Here is a 12,533-nt window from a genome sequence, read left to right on the forward strand (position 1 = left end):
TTGGCCTCCTGCAATGTTATATCCAGAATTTGTTCTTAGATGCACCGAAAACCACAAGACGGCATTTGTCACTCTGAGAAAATAAACAGCTTCTTAGGAATGCATGTAAGGGTTTACGGCTTTATGTCCAGCTTTATGGTTTAGAAAGAAAGGAGAACAGGTCTTTCCTGAGTCAGAAGTTTTTCTCAGACCATTATAGAATAACAATTATGACTCTCCACTTCTTATTTGTATTGCTGGCTTGAAAAAGATGACTCTACAATGCTTACACTCGGTGGATATTATTCTACAAATAAGGGCCCAGCATGACATTTATGAGAAAGCCAGGGTCCTCCTGCGCAAAGCTGATTGGTGCTTAGCCAATGGGCTCTAGGATTCTGCCAATAAAGGTTCCTCTTGCCCTGGGCTGGACAGATGCAGGGCGAGGGTCATCTCTGCCTCTGGACCCTCAGGAAATGCTCATCACCTCTCTGAACAGTACTCATCTGTGGTCTGCAAAGAGAAGCCAGAGCTCGAAGATGAAACACCCGTTCCCTCAGTTCCCTCCAATCCTGGTCATCTACTGCTTCTGTATGCTACAGATTCCCTCCTCAGGTAAGGGGACTGAGTTCTGTGGAAGACTGAGGCAGATCTTTACCCATCAGGGTAGTTCTCAAAGGAGCTGAGCTTTCTTCCTTTACCTACCTTCACTTCTATCCTCTTGTTTTGAGGAGTGGCACTTGTGTCTAACCTTCTATTTCAGAGATACCGGAGAGGAGAACACAGGGAGGAAATCTGGGTTTAAAATCCCCCAAACCGAAAGCTGATGGGTAGCTGAAGAGAGTGGAGAGCTACTGTGCAGACCTCGGACGCTGTCCGCGGTGCTGACCGAATGCTTCCTCTCTGATTTCTGGGCAGCAGTTTGTAGGAAGTCAGAAGTGGGGAGAGGGTCTGAAGTCCCTGATCAGATCAGCACCTCCAGGGTGTTGCCACAGTGTGCAGGAAAGTAGGCTATTAGTGGAGCGCTTGATTGGAAACAAGGACTATTTGCATTTTTCCATTAGAATTTTGGTTTAGAGGCATAGAGAACCTAGGGAAAATATAATGTGTTTGTTTTCTCCTAAAGAGTAATTGCAACACTTGGGCATTATGAGACATGATATCAGCTTAACATCCCCAGAGTGCCAGGTCTCCTCTACAGTTTCCCAGCTCGCCTTCTGGATTCTGTTACTTTTAGACAAAGGTTACTTTGTCTAACCTTCAGTTCATGGCCAGCCCCCCACAATTAGCTGCTGGCCCTCTGGATTCCTAGAAAATCTTGTTTCATAGTTTGCTTTTGAGAATTTGGTTCTGATTTAATATTTATACCTACCTCCCTATTTTTCCTATTTGATTTTGTTTCCTGACGGTAGGGTTCTGTGGTCTTTATCTTTGTATTAACACAGATCTCTAAATAAGACTTCACGGGATTGGTTTGCAGTACCTTGCATTTTCAAGAGATCACAATCACAAAAAATATCTTTATACTAAGCTGTGACATCCTAACATCTGACTTCAAATCAGGTGTTCTTGTTGGGATCTGCAGGTGTGGCGATTTCTTACTTGTGGAAGTTCTCAAAATGATTAAAGGGACTTAACATAGACAACCTAATTTGTTTTTCTCAAGAAAACTATATGTACCTTTAATTCTACGTGGTCTGGTATTCTTTCAAGTCAGGTATTACTTATTGAGGCTTGGACACTGTTGTTAAAATATGCCAGAATATTGCTTCAGCTTTCTCTTGACTCATATTTCAGAGACCAAATAGCCAGCCCTGTGTGTGTGTGTGTGTGTGTGTGTATGTGTGATGTGTGTGTGTTTATGCATGCACATATGTATGTATGTATATTCTTATTAAAGTAAATTTCTCTTGAGCCATATAGCTGCTGTCCCTCATTTTAAGATATACAACTTCAGGGCACTATGTGTATTTATTTAATCTTATTTTGTTGGTGTTGACCTACCTCATGGATTCAACTACATAAATGTCTGAGTGTTTTATCATGTGTAAATGAAAAGATGTGTTTGTTTACATCAGAAGGGAGCTGGAAGGCTCCAACGACATGCTAGTAGCAATTCTCTCCAGAACTCGGTTCTTCAGTTTGTGTGTGGGGTGGGGAGTGTGGCTAATGGAACAGAGGCAGATCCCTGCATGTCCTAAAAGTCCTGACTAGATGCACATACTTTGTTGGAATTATTTTTTAATACTCAATCCTCACAAATTCCACCAACGTTAAACTTACTTGCTCCCTAAGTGTTTTCCCTTTCTTTCTTGATTTGCTAACAGATGAACTAGAAACTCCCATTTAACTGAACCCATGCAGTTTTAAAATAATGTTGTTACACATCGTGGATCTGAGTGTATTAGGTAGAGGTAGCCTTTCAGTTCCTCTTATGGTAACTTGTGTTATCTTCGTAGTTGTTACCTTCTCAATGACTTCTTTTGCTCAGCACTGTGATGGATTCTATTATGACCTCTGCATATTTTTTTTATGGCACGGGCGCAGAAGCAAATGCTATGGCCTCTTTCTGGAGCTGATGTGTTGACTATCTTTTGTGATAGGAGCTTCTCAACCTTTAGCTGGTCCTCCTGACGGCTTGGATGCTGTGGACCCTGAGGTATGCTGTTATGCAACACTGTGAGCTCTGCATTTATTCCAAGCTTTGAAAATATCATGTGGTTAATGTTCACTTAAATAGCTTAAGATCCGATATTCAGTTGCAGCAAAACCTCACTGCGGTTGTTGCATGGCCTCATTTACGCCATCCTGAGAGCCGAATTGAAATTTGCTACATTGCATGAGGAGACAATTCAAGGTTCACAAATGGAACAATTTTAGAGTTTTAAATATGCTGTAAGAGAAGTCTATGAATGAAAGAATTTATTCTTGTAATTGGTTTATTTTCCTCATTTTGTCTTTCAGCGACTGGCACACTTTCTGAACCAGAGGGAAACATGTTCTAACCAGCCTAAGGTAAGAACCTATTAATAGGTGATGCTTTAGCCGTCTACTAGAGAATGTTCTGCATGTGTGTTTGTGTGTGTATCAAATACAGTCTTAGGAAAAATCAAGTTTCTCTATTCAAAACAAATTACCACAAAATATTGGCACTTCATATGTATTCTTAAGATTATATTACCTAGGGCTAGAGAGATGGCTCAGTGGTTAACAACACTGACTGTTCTTCCAGAGTTCAAATCCCAGCCACCACATGGTGGCTCACAACCATCTGTAATGGGATCTGATGCCCTCTTCTGGTGTGTCTGAAGACTGGTGCTACAGTGTGCTTATATATAATAAATAAATACATCTTTTTAAAAAGATTATATTATCTATATTATAAATGTAATTATATGCCCATGACATGTATATAATAGATAGAAGCGTTATGGTGTAACAGTTCTCCAACACAGTGGATCTTGTGTAAAGGGCCATGTCTAACAGTAACTACAGTAATCACAATTAAAGGAGATCAGTGGATACAAAGTCAATGCTGACTAATGGAGGAGAGAGGGATAGCTCACAACTCTCAGTGTAGCCTATCAGTTTTCACTCTGAGCAACAATTCTCCCCAGGACACTTCCCCAAACCGCAGCACCACTCACTCTGGCCACACCCCCTCATCTCAGTGTTTCCCAAACACACCACACCCTTCACATCTTTAGATGGCCTCCTCTTCAGCCTCCCTCAGAGCTTGTAGCCACACCCCGGGCTCTCAGACTAAGACGTTCAACCCTGGCAGTGTCTTGATCGCTCTCCGCCTTAGTTGGCTTGCCTGGTCCGTAGGTGTAATTGTTGCAACAACCCCAGTGATTCCCGACTGAGTGCTTCAGCACCCGGGACATGCTTTCAGTCCCACAGCAGGGCATGTGATGGCCACTGGGTGCCTCTTGTTGCAGCTACTTCCCACTCGAAATCCAAGTGCCACCTTCTCTCTCATGACGTCTTCGTGAAGATACGAGGCTTGCATCTTGTTTTCAGTTTGCTACTGTGCATATGTTTGGGAATGATTACTAAAACCATTTTTATTGTCCTGGTATCTAGACCAAGCCTGAAAGCGAGAGCTTGGCGTTCTCCACCTCTTTGAACTACCTCCCTGCCTCACACCATAGTGGCTCCCATGTTTTTCATGTGAGCACTGTGGTGTCCCCACATAAGCGAGGACAGTGGGTGTGCAGCTGTCCCTGCCAGCTGTGGCATTCAAATGGATTGTGGGGTTTCCAGATGCAAGGGCCTAGTTGGAAAGGATTGCCTTTTATGGTTTTTCATTTCCCCAACACCTACCACACCTGTTATTTTTGGCTACAGAACAAGTAGTTGCTGAATTAATGAGAATGCCAATATTATCGAATCATGAATAGAAAGGCAATGGCTCTTCTCGGCTTTATTGTTGCCCCAACTGTCCTGTGTTTGGAATGGGTTACTGGAGCTCCTCATATACTCCCTCTCTGTCCCCCCATAGACCAGGGCTGTGTCTTTAGGAGATGGCCATGATCACGCAACCTGGAAGTGGTTCTATTCAACAACGGATGTCACCTGCAGACACTCAGGCTCCACTTTTCTGGTTGCCTTCTGACATCAGGAGGACATTAGGCAGGAAAAGGCTAATAGGTTCTGTGGCTAGAGAGTCATTTATTCATTGACTCAGAAGAGATGCTTGAAGTCACAGCAGTGTCGGGTCCTGGGGATGGAGTAATGAGTCACACAAACCAAGCCTGCCTCAAGATGTATGTACCTCAGAGTTGGGGAAAATGGGTAAATGAGTAAAACTTGACACTGATTTTTCTATGAACAGAAGAAAGTATGAAGGATACATATGAAATGTGGAGAAGGCTGGTTAGCATCTGGAAAAGAGTTGAACAGACTATTAATCTTTATGGAATACAGGAAAGGGTTTTCCTCCCTGAGACTGAAAGGATATAAAGAGATAAAAGTCAACATCATCCCGAAAGCCTGTCTCAACTGGACTGTTTTACAATATTTGAGTAAATCCAGTCAGTCTCATAGCATGGCCTAGACCAAAAACTTCATCAGATACCTGCTCGAGTGAAACTCCACATAACCTTCCTTTCCGTTCTCTTCCAGGAAAGCCGGGATGTATACAAAAGGGTGAGGATCTTGTGGCATCTAAAACATTCTCTGTGTCATGTCTGGGGAAAGTGACACGTGGTGCTAACATACCTTTCCTTTTCCGTTCAGTTTTTATTTCACTACTCCCGAGCTTGGAAGCCGACACATCCAGTTAACTCCGAGGTCCGTGCTTTACGAACTTCCTGTAAAACCCACGCTCTTCTGTGCACCTTCCATGCCTTCGGAACTCGTGTACATGCACAGCTATGTAAAGGCAGGGAACCCCTAGACACAGGTGCTCCCCCTCCCTGCTCAGGGCAGCAAGAGAACTGTCTCTTTCTCATCACATATCTTCATGAAGACATCCTGAGTGTGATAGGTGACAGACAGATCTGAAATGTTAGAGAAGGAACTGCAGAAAAAGGAAATGATGTAAGATACACGTGCCGTGTTTCATCAAAAAGAGAAGGGAGAACTGGGAAGATGTTTGGTAGAGTGAGGTATGGTGTGGGGAGAGTGAGAGAGCGAGAGAGTGAAACAGTAAGTGCGAGAGAGTGACAGAGCAAGAGAGTAAGAGAGTGAGAGAGCAAGAGAGTGAGAGAGCAAGAGAAAGAGAGTGAGAGAGCGAGAGGCAAGAGAGCAAGAGAGAGGAAGGGGCAAGCAGGACCTTTTATAGTGAGTCAGGCACCTGGCTGTTGCCAGGTAACTGTGGGGCGGAGCCTAGAAGGACCGCTAACAATGTGTACTTGGAGCCAGAAGCACAAGAGCTTGGTAAGTACTACGCCCAACTCCACTGCTCCTTACCGCTTTCCACCTTTGTGTTTTGAAAAGTGCTGTGTGGCCTGTAGAGTGCTGCCTCCCGAGGTGAGCCTCTCCTCACCTGTGGCTGTCAGACGCACAATGGGAACAAGAGCAATGATCTCTAACCTGTGCTTTCAGTGCTGGGGCTCAAATCCTAGTGCATGCGGAACCAGCACTGTATCATGACGCTACCTGCAAACCCTTTTTTTGACACAAGTTCTCACTATGTAGTCCAGGCTGGCCTTCCCCTACCTCTGCTGCAAAAATCACAGATGGGCACCACCATACCCAACAAACTTGTTTAAAACTCTGAGTGACCCTCAGGAGCAGCTTGTGAGGGCAGATTTATGTAGGGCAGCATTTGAGAAACACTAGGAGAACTTTTTTTTTTCCTTTGGATCAGATGCACTATCACAATCTCCCCTGGGAATTCCACCATGAGAAACCCACGTATTTATATACTTAGGGTTGCCTAAGTCTTCAGCAGGATTTTTTTTTCCCTTTCTTTTTTTCGGAGCTGAGGACCGAACCCAGGGCCTTGTGCTTTCTAGGCAAGCGCTCTACCACTGAGCTAAATCCCCAACCCTTCAGCAGGATTCTTAAAACTGTCAAATACTCAGAAAGATATGTTTCTCCCAAGAGGCAGAGTCATCCATGGACTAGGTCTAGGGACAGAATTAGATAAGGAGGGGCCGGCTTCCACAAAGCATCAAAGAAGCCAAAAACCAAGGAAGGGAAGAGGCCATAGTTGTTCCACTTTAAACGAACATACCTGGGGGACCCATGAGGGCCAGGAAAGATGTCCTTACCTGAGTGTGTGTAGGCAGGTGCAACCAAGAGTGTAGGATGCCCCCGAGTGGGCGGGCCACTCCCACCCCAGCACTTCCTCTCTAGAACAGAACAGCACACATGAAGAAAGAGAAAGGATCCAGGGCAAGGCTACTTCAGGGATAGGACGGAGTGCTTAGGGTTAATGCCAGGAAGCAAACGACTTATCCTAAGGGGAGATATCTAAGTGGTGTTAGAACTGAAACCAGCAAGCTTTTTATTAAAAACATAAACATTTCGAGCTGGGGTTCCTGTCTGAAAATTAAACCCATTTGTAAGAGAGAGGAGTCAAAAAGCATGAGCATGGCCCCGGGGCTCTGAAAGATTCCGCGGCAGTCAACAGCTTACGGCCAGCGCCTTCCTGAGACTCACAGCACCTCTCTGTTGCAGTTTGCTCCCGTCCATCCACTGATGCGTCTGGCCGCCAAGCTTCCCAGCAGAAGGATGAAAAGACTACCACGATTGCTGCACCCAGTAGGTGCTTCTTTCCTTCTGCCATAGTTCTACGTAGGAACATTACACACCGTGGCAAATGTGTGCTAGCGCCCCATGCGGCTCATTTGAGTTCTCTCCTTAAACCTCAGTCTCCGGATCTGGGGGCAGAACACTGGCCGCTTAACCTTGCCAATCTCTAACCCCACACTGTTGCAACCGGAAGGACCAAGGAGGGACCGTGTGGTCCAGTGCGGTCCCTTTCCTCTCGGCTCATCGTATGCTTTGTATCTGTTTTGTGTTACATTCCAATTTCGTCCCTTCGTTCCATCGTGAAATTTGCCTTAGTGGTATCTCTGTTTCCTGTGGCCTTATCTCAGTACGGACAGTCATAGCTGATCCTTTTCAAACTATTATTTAAGAAATTATCAATCAAGGTTTTGCTGCACAACATAAAAAAAAAAAAGACAAAAATGTCTTTTGGCTATCTTGAGCCCAGTCACAGTGACCAACGTGGCCTGTTTTGTCTAAAACCTTCCTATCTTTAGGCCTACAAGTCCATAGACTTCAGGAAATTGCTTGGCCTCTAGAACACTGCCTGAGCTAGCCTGCTGCCTGCACAAAGGTTTCCAGGTCTATCCTAATTCCATTCTTAAACCAAGTTATAACCAGAAACACGTTAAAAATGCTAAAACGGCTTGACATGGAGAATTGTCTTAAAGCAGAAGTGCACTTCAAAGTTGGGGTTATTTGAAGTTGTAAGCAAATTAAACTACTTGGATCCCAAACTGCAACTCTGGTTGAGTGAACTCTGGTTGAAGCTTCCCTTCCTGACCTTGTAACCGGCTCTGATATCTGCTATGGTGCCCACTGCCTCTGGGCAGCTGTCTTCTGACATTCTTAGAATGAACCAGGAAGGACATCACCATACAGTCTTGAGGTTATGGGTGTGGTTCCTGATTAATTAATTTGTACTTCATTCCTTCCCAGGATTCCAGGATGGCTACTATAGACTTCCCTAAGAAGGTATGTAAGCAAGAATGTTGACTTCTAGAATTCTCTAGAAAGAAGGGCAGGGAAGTGTCTGGAACCTGCAGTCCTTCCAGCCCCATTTGGATAGAACAGATCTCCCCAGAGGCCCCTGAATATCTTCTTTAAACAATGAAGTTGAGTATTCCCTGGGCTTAGCCTGAGGTAGAAAGAGATCATTGAAAGATGGCTAATGCCTTGCATGGTGAATATTTCATTTCTTCTCTCCTGGATGAGGCGCATGAGCCATCTGTTATGTGGGACTTGCTCTCTAGTTCAGGGCCTCACGTACAATTGCACAAGCTTAGAGAGAGGAAAAATTCTTCTGCCAGTGCCAACCCCAGAGACCAGTGAATCTCAGACTTAAGCATGCATTAGAATACGGTTAAAATTGGGATAGCTGGGTTCCACCCTGAGATTTAATAAGTCTGAGGCAGGTTCTGAGAATTTTCATTAATAACAACTGCTCTGGATCTCTTTCTGCCGCTGCTCTGGGACCATCCTTTTTGAAACCTTCTCATGGACTTTGAAGAACCTTTGACTTAGAATGTAACTATGTAACAGTTTGTGGTTTTGCGTTGTAGAATGTAACTATGTTACAGTCTGTGTTTTTGTGTTACAGGATCCTACCACCAGCTTGGGGCGGCCATTTTTCCTTTTCAGGGTATAGCAAATTTCCTTGTTTCTATTTCTAACTGTCACTGTTATCCCAACTGCCAGGACCAGATGGGCACTGCTCACCTCCAGGGAGGGTGTGGCGCAGTGAAAATTTCTTACCAACTTGCATGAGAAAAAGAGCAATAAGACATAGGCTGAGCATGCCTTTATTCTAGGAGCTTGGAGGGCAAAGGGTTGGGACTTCTGTTGATGGAAAGATACTCGGTAAACCAGAGTCCACAGTTCCAAACATTGCATTTCAGGATTCATGACCTCACACCACACTGCACAAGGCGTCCAGGTTCCATCTTTCTTCCCAAATGACAGAGAGGTCATTGCCAAGGACATAGTGTTTTCAGTTTTGCTCTATTCATTAGCTGCAAGAAGGTCTTAGCTTTTCCATGTTTGTATCCCAAATGTGAGAGGATCTAACTAATCCATGACAACCTGAGTTGTATGCTGTGGATCCCTGGTGTTAGTATCTTGGAGGATGAGGAGGAGGAGGAGGATGATGGTGATGATGATGATGATGGTGGTGATATGAGATTAGAAGACATAGCTCTCGGGGTTGGGGATTTAGCTCAGTGGTAGAGCACTTGCCTAGAGAGCACAAGGCCCTGGGTTGGTCCCCAGCTCCAAAAAAAAAAAAAAAAAAAAAAAAAAAAAAAAAAGAAGAAGAAGAAGACATAGCTCTCAGCCTTCCTGACAATCCACAGCACACCTGGCTCATCGAGGGCTCTGGAGAATGTCATGGAAAATCCCACCGATCTTTATTTCCCTAACTTCTCTGACCTGGGGAGTCCTTATCAGTTCTCCCCAGTTTCTGCCTTTTTGATCTTCCTGATTGGGTAACGTGCTGGTTTCTGGAAAGAGCTCTGAGAAGCAGTTGGTCACTGTTGTGTCTCCACCTGAGAAGTCTGGAGAATAGATCCTCTCACCTGAGCTGAGTCTAAAGGGGAAGGTGAGGTAGGAAATGGGTGTCAGGTTCCAGGCAGCAGTGAGGGCCTAGATTATTGCCCAAGAGGATGTAGGAGACTTGCCAGGTAAGTGTCCAAGGATGGGAGTGAAAGCTCAGTTGGGAAAGCAAGGCCTTCGTGTTTAGTGGAGAGAAAGCCCAAGCAGTTGTGTCTCAACATTTATAAGACTTTCTCCCTCACGTTTGTTTTTCAGCCTAGGAATGGAAGATACACTGACAAAGTCCAGTAGACGGCAAGGTTTGCTCCATTTCCTCTTTGTTATTCTATGCAAATATTCTGTGTCTGACTTGGAGGTGTTGGGGCAGAAGGTGGGGATGCTATTGTTCAAAGGAAGGGCGCTGCTTCTCTATAGCACCATAGAACCTTAACCTGATCAGGCAGAAGCAGGCTGCTCCAGAACTGTTACAAGCCTTTGCTTTCACACTGGCCCCTAGGGCAAAGGCGGCAGAGGCAGCAAGCAGGGTTTTGCTGTCTGACTAAAGAACCTTCAGGAGTGAGCACCAGAGAGGCAGCTCATTTTATTGTTCCATGGGGTCATGAATTTATATACCAGGGGAAAGGTACATAAGGGTTCTTGGGGTTATGGGCAGGAAGGACAGATTGGTTATAACATGGTACCTAATTATCATATGGGTGGGAAGGGCTGATTGGTCATAACAACACCTAATTATCATATGGGTGGGAATGGTTGATTGGTCATAACCTGGCATCTAATAATCATATAGGCAGGAAGGGCTGCTAATTATCATATGGTGGGAAGGGCTGAGCGGGACTTATGTGATGAAGCAGGCAGAATTGCAGGAAGCTCTGTGTGTGGTCATCCTCTAGATAAGGTCAGGCGCCTGTGCACAGAGACACTCCAGATGAGGTCAGTGGAGACAGGGAGGCCCTGCTGAGAAAAAGTGTCCTGTGGTTTGTGCCGAGGTCAGAGAGCTATCCAGATGTGGAGGACTGTGATCTTAATAGCAGGGTCCTCCAACACTGGTTTTTAGAAGTATGTTGTTTCTAGACAGAGTTGTGATAGAAATGAAGATAGAGCCTCATGCAGTCCGAGTTAACCTTCCACACCTCCCACCCCGCCATTTGACTCTTACTGTGAGGACATCAGTACCCTGGTATGTTGAGGTGGTACCCTTGAGAAGGCCCTCAGACAAGGAAGTCCATGCATAGAAGTGACTCTAGCTTGCTGTCTCTCCTGAGGATCTAGTCCCAGGAAGGTATGAGCATTGTCTGCTGCCAGCATCAGAGTCCAAGGAGCCCGAGGAAGCTGTCATCATCCTGGCAAAGACAGGAGTAAGGCATTCTTAGAGGCCAAAAGACTAATACAAATGCAATGACCTAATAAGACACCAAACATAAATATTGTAAGTCCGATGTAGGAATCTGTGGTACGTCACACCAATGGGTGGCTGTGGAATGTGTCCACAATTGCTTGCATTTGGCCCTCATCTTGACCCTGAGGGGGAAACTGCACTTACATTGAACACATCTTTTGTTTTGCAGAATCCTATGTCACAAGACAGTGTGCATCTTTGGAGGAAATGTCAAGCTAATTTATGTGTACATTTGACTATATTTCTGTTGTCCCATGCTCTCCAAAATACTTAGTCGTAGAAAGGACAAAGCGGCACCGTTGTATCATCTTCATTTTCCTTGGAAGACTGTGGGAATGGGTACGTTCCCTGGACAGGTTCCTAAGAATTTACTGATTTGGGTACGGAACAATCTACCTAACTTGTTGACAACTGAACGCATAGATTGAGGACAGGCTAAGATGCTGACATCAGATCCTCACTCTGCTTTCTAGATGGGTGGCTTTGATGTATCAGTCAACTTCCATTTCTGTAGTAAATACCCGGTGTATTAATTAATATTAGTTTAATATTAATTAAAAGCATGGATGGTTTGTTTGGGGGTGTGGCTTCTTTCCTTGTGGTCTTCTTGGCCTGCGGCTTTGACTCCGTAGCCTCAGCGTACACCATGGAGAAAGCGTGTAAGGGAAGGGATTGTTTACCTACCTCATGGCAGATGGGAATCAACAAGAGGGAGGAGATGGGGGTTCCACTAATTCCTTAGAGGACAGGGTTCCAATGCCCTAAGTTCTGCCCCTAGGCTTCCCTTCTTAAGGTTCCACTATTGTAGCACCACAGACTGGTAACCAAGGTTTGAACGGGAATGTCTGGGTAAGGGACACTCCAGAGCACTTGCTTCTGCTTCCCGCTTGGCAAGACGGGGTTTGTAAAAGGAACACCTTCTTGAGATCCATTTCTGAGAACGTAAGAGACGGTGCACACAAGGGCGTGGACTCAGTTGGCGTCGATGCGGCACACCAGGGCGTGGACTCAGTTGGTGTCGATGCGGCACACAAGGGCGTGGACTGCGTTGGTGTCGATGCGGCACACAAGGGCGTGGACTCAGTTGGTGTCGATTCGGCACACAAGGGCGTGGACTCGCGTTGGTGTCGATGCGTCGGCTGTAATTTTACTTGAAAGGCTCTTCGTTCCACAGTACACACAAGGAACTTGCTCCACCCACTAGACGCACAAGTCAGCTGGCCCCCACACAGCCACTTCCCTATGGTTAACATCGAGAGGTTAAGGAGCAACAGCTCCAGATTGCCGGGGAACCGTGGGACCTAGGCCTTTACTTCTCAGGCATCTTCTCTGGGAACACTCTGGAGAGCAAGCCCAGCAGAGGGTGGTGCAGGAGATGGGTGCA

At 45.4% G+C, this 12,533-nt stretch overlaps 1 protein-coding gene across 1 annotated transcript; it reads left to right on the plus strand.

The window, feature by feature from the left end:
• The first annotated feature begins 508 nt into the window (after positions 1 to 508).
• Nms (neuromedin S) lies at positions 509 to 11,383 on the plus strand. Its single transcript, XM_032899522.1, has 10 exons — positions 509 to 594; positions 2,583 to 2,638; positions 2,944 to 2,994; positions 5,107 to 5,130; positions 5,221 to 5,274; positions 7,111 to 7,194; positions 8,143 to 8,178; positions 8,804 to 8,845; positions 10,009 to 10,052; positions 11,319 to 11,383. The coding sequence occupies exons 1-9, from the start codon at positions 519 to 521 to the stop codon at positions 10,042 to 10,044; spliced, it is 459 nt and encodes a 152-aa protein (XP_032755413.1). The 5' UTR covers positions 509 to 518; the 3' UTR covers positions 10,045 to 10,052; positions 11,319 to 11,383.
• The last annotated feature ends 1,150 nt before the right edge of the window (positions 11,384 to 12,533 follow it).

This window comes from Rattus rattus, chromosome 4 (genome assembly GCF_011064425.1).
Source record: "Rattus rattus isolate New Zealand chromosome 4, Rrattus_CSIRO_v1, whole genome shotgun sequence".
NCBI lineage: Eukaryota > Metazoa > Chordata > Mammalia > Rodentia > Muridae > Rattus > Rattus rattus.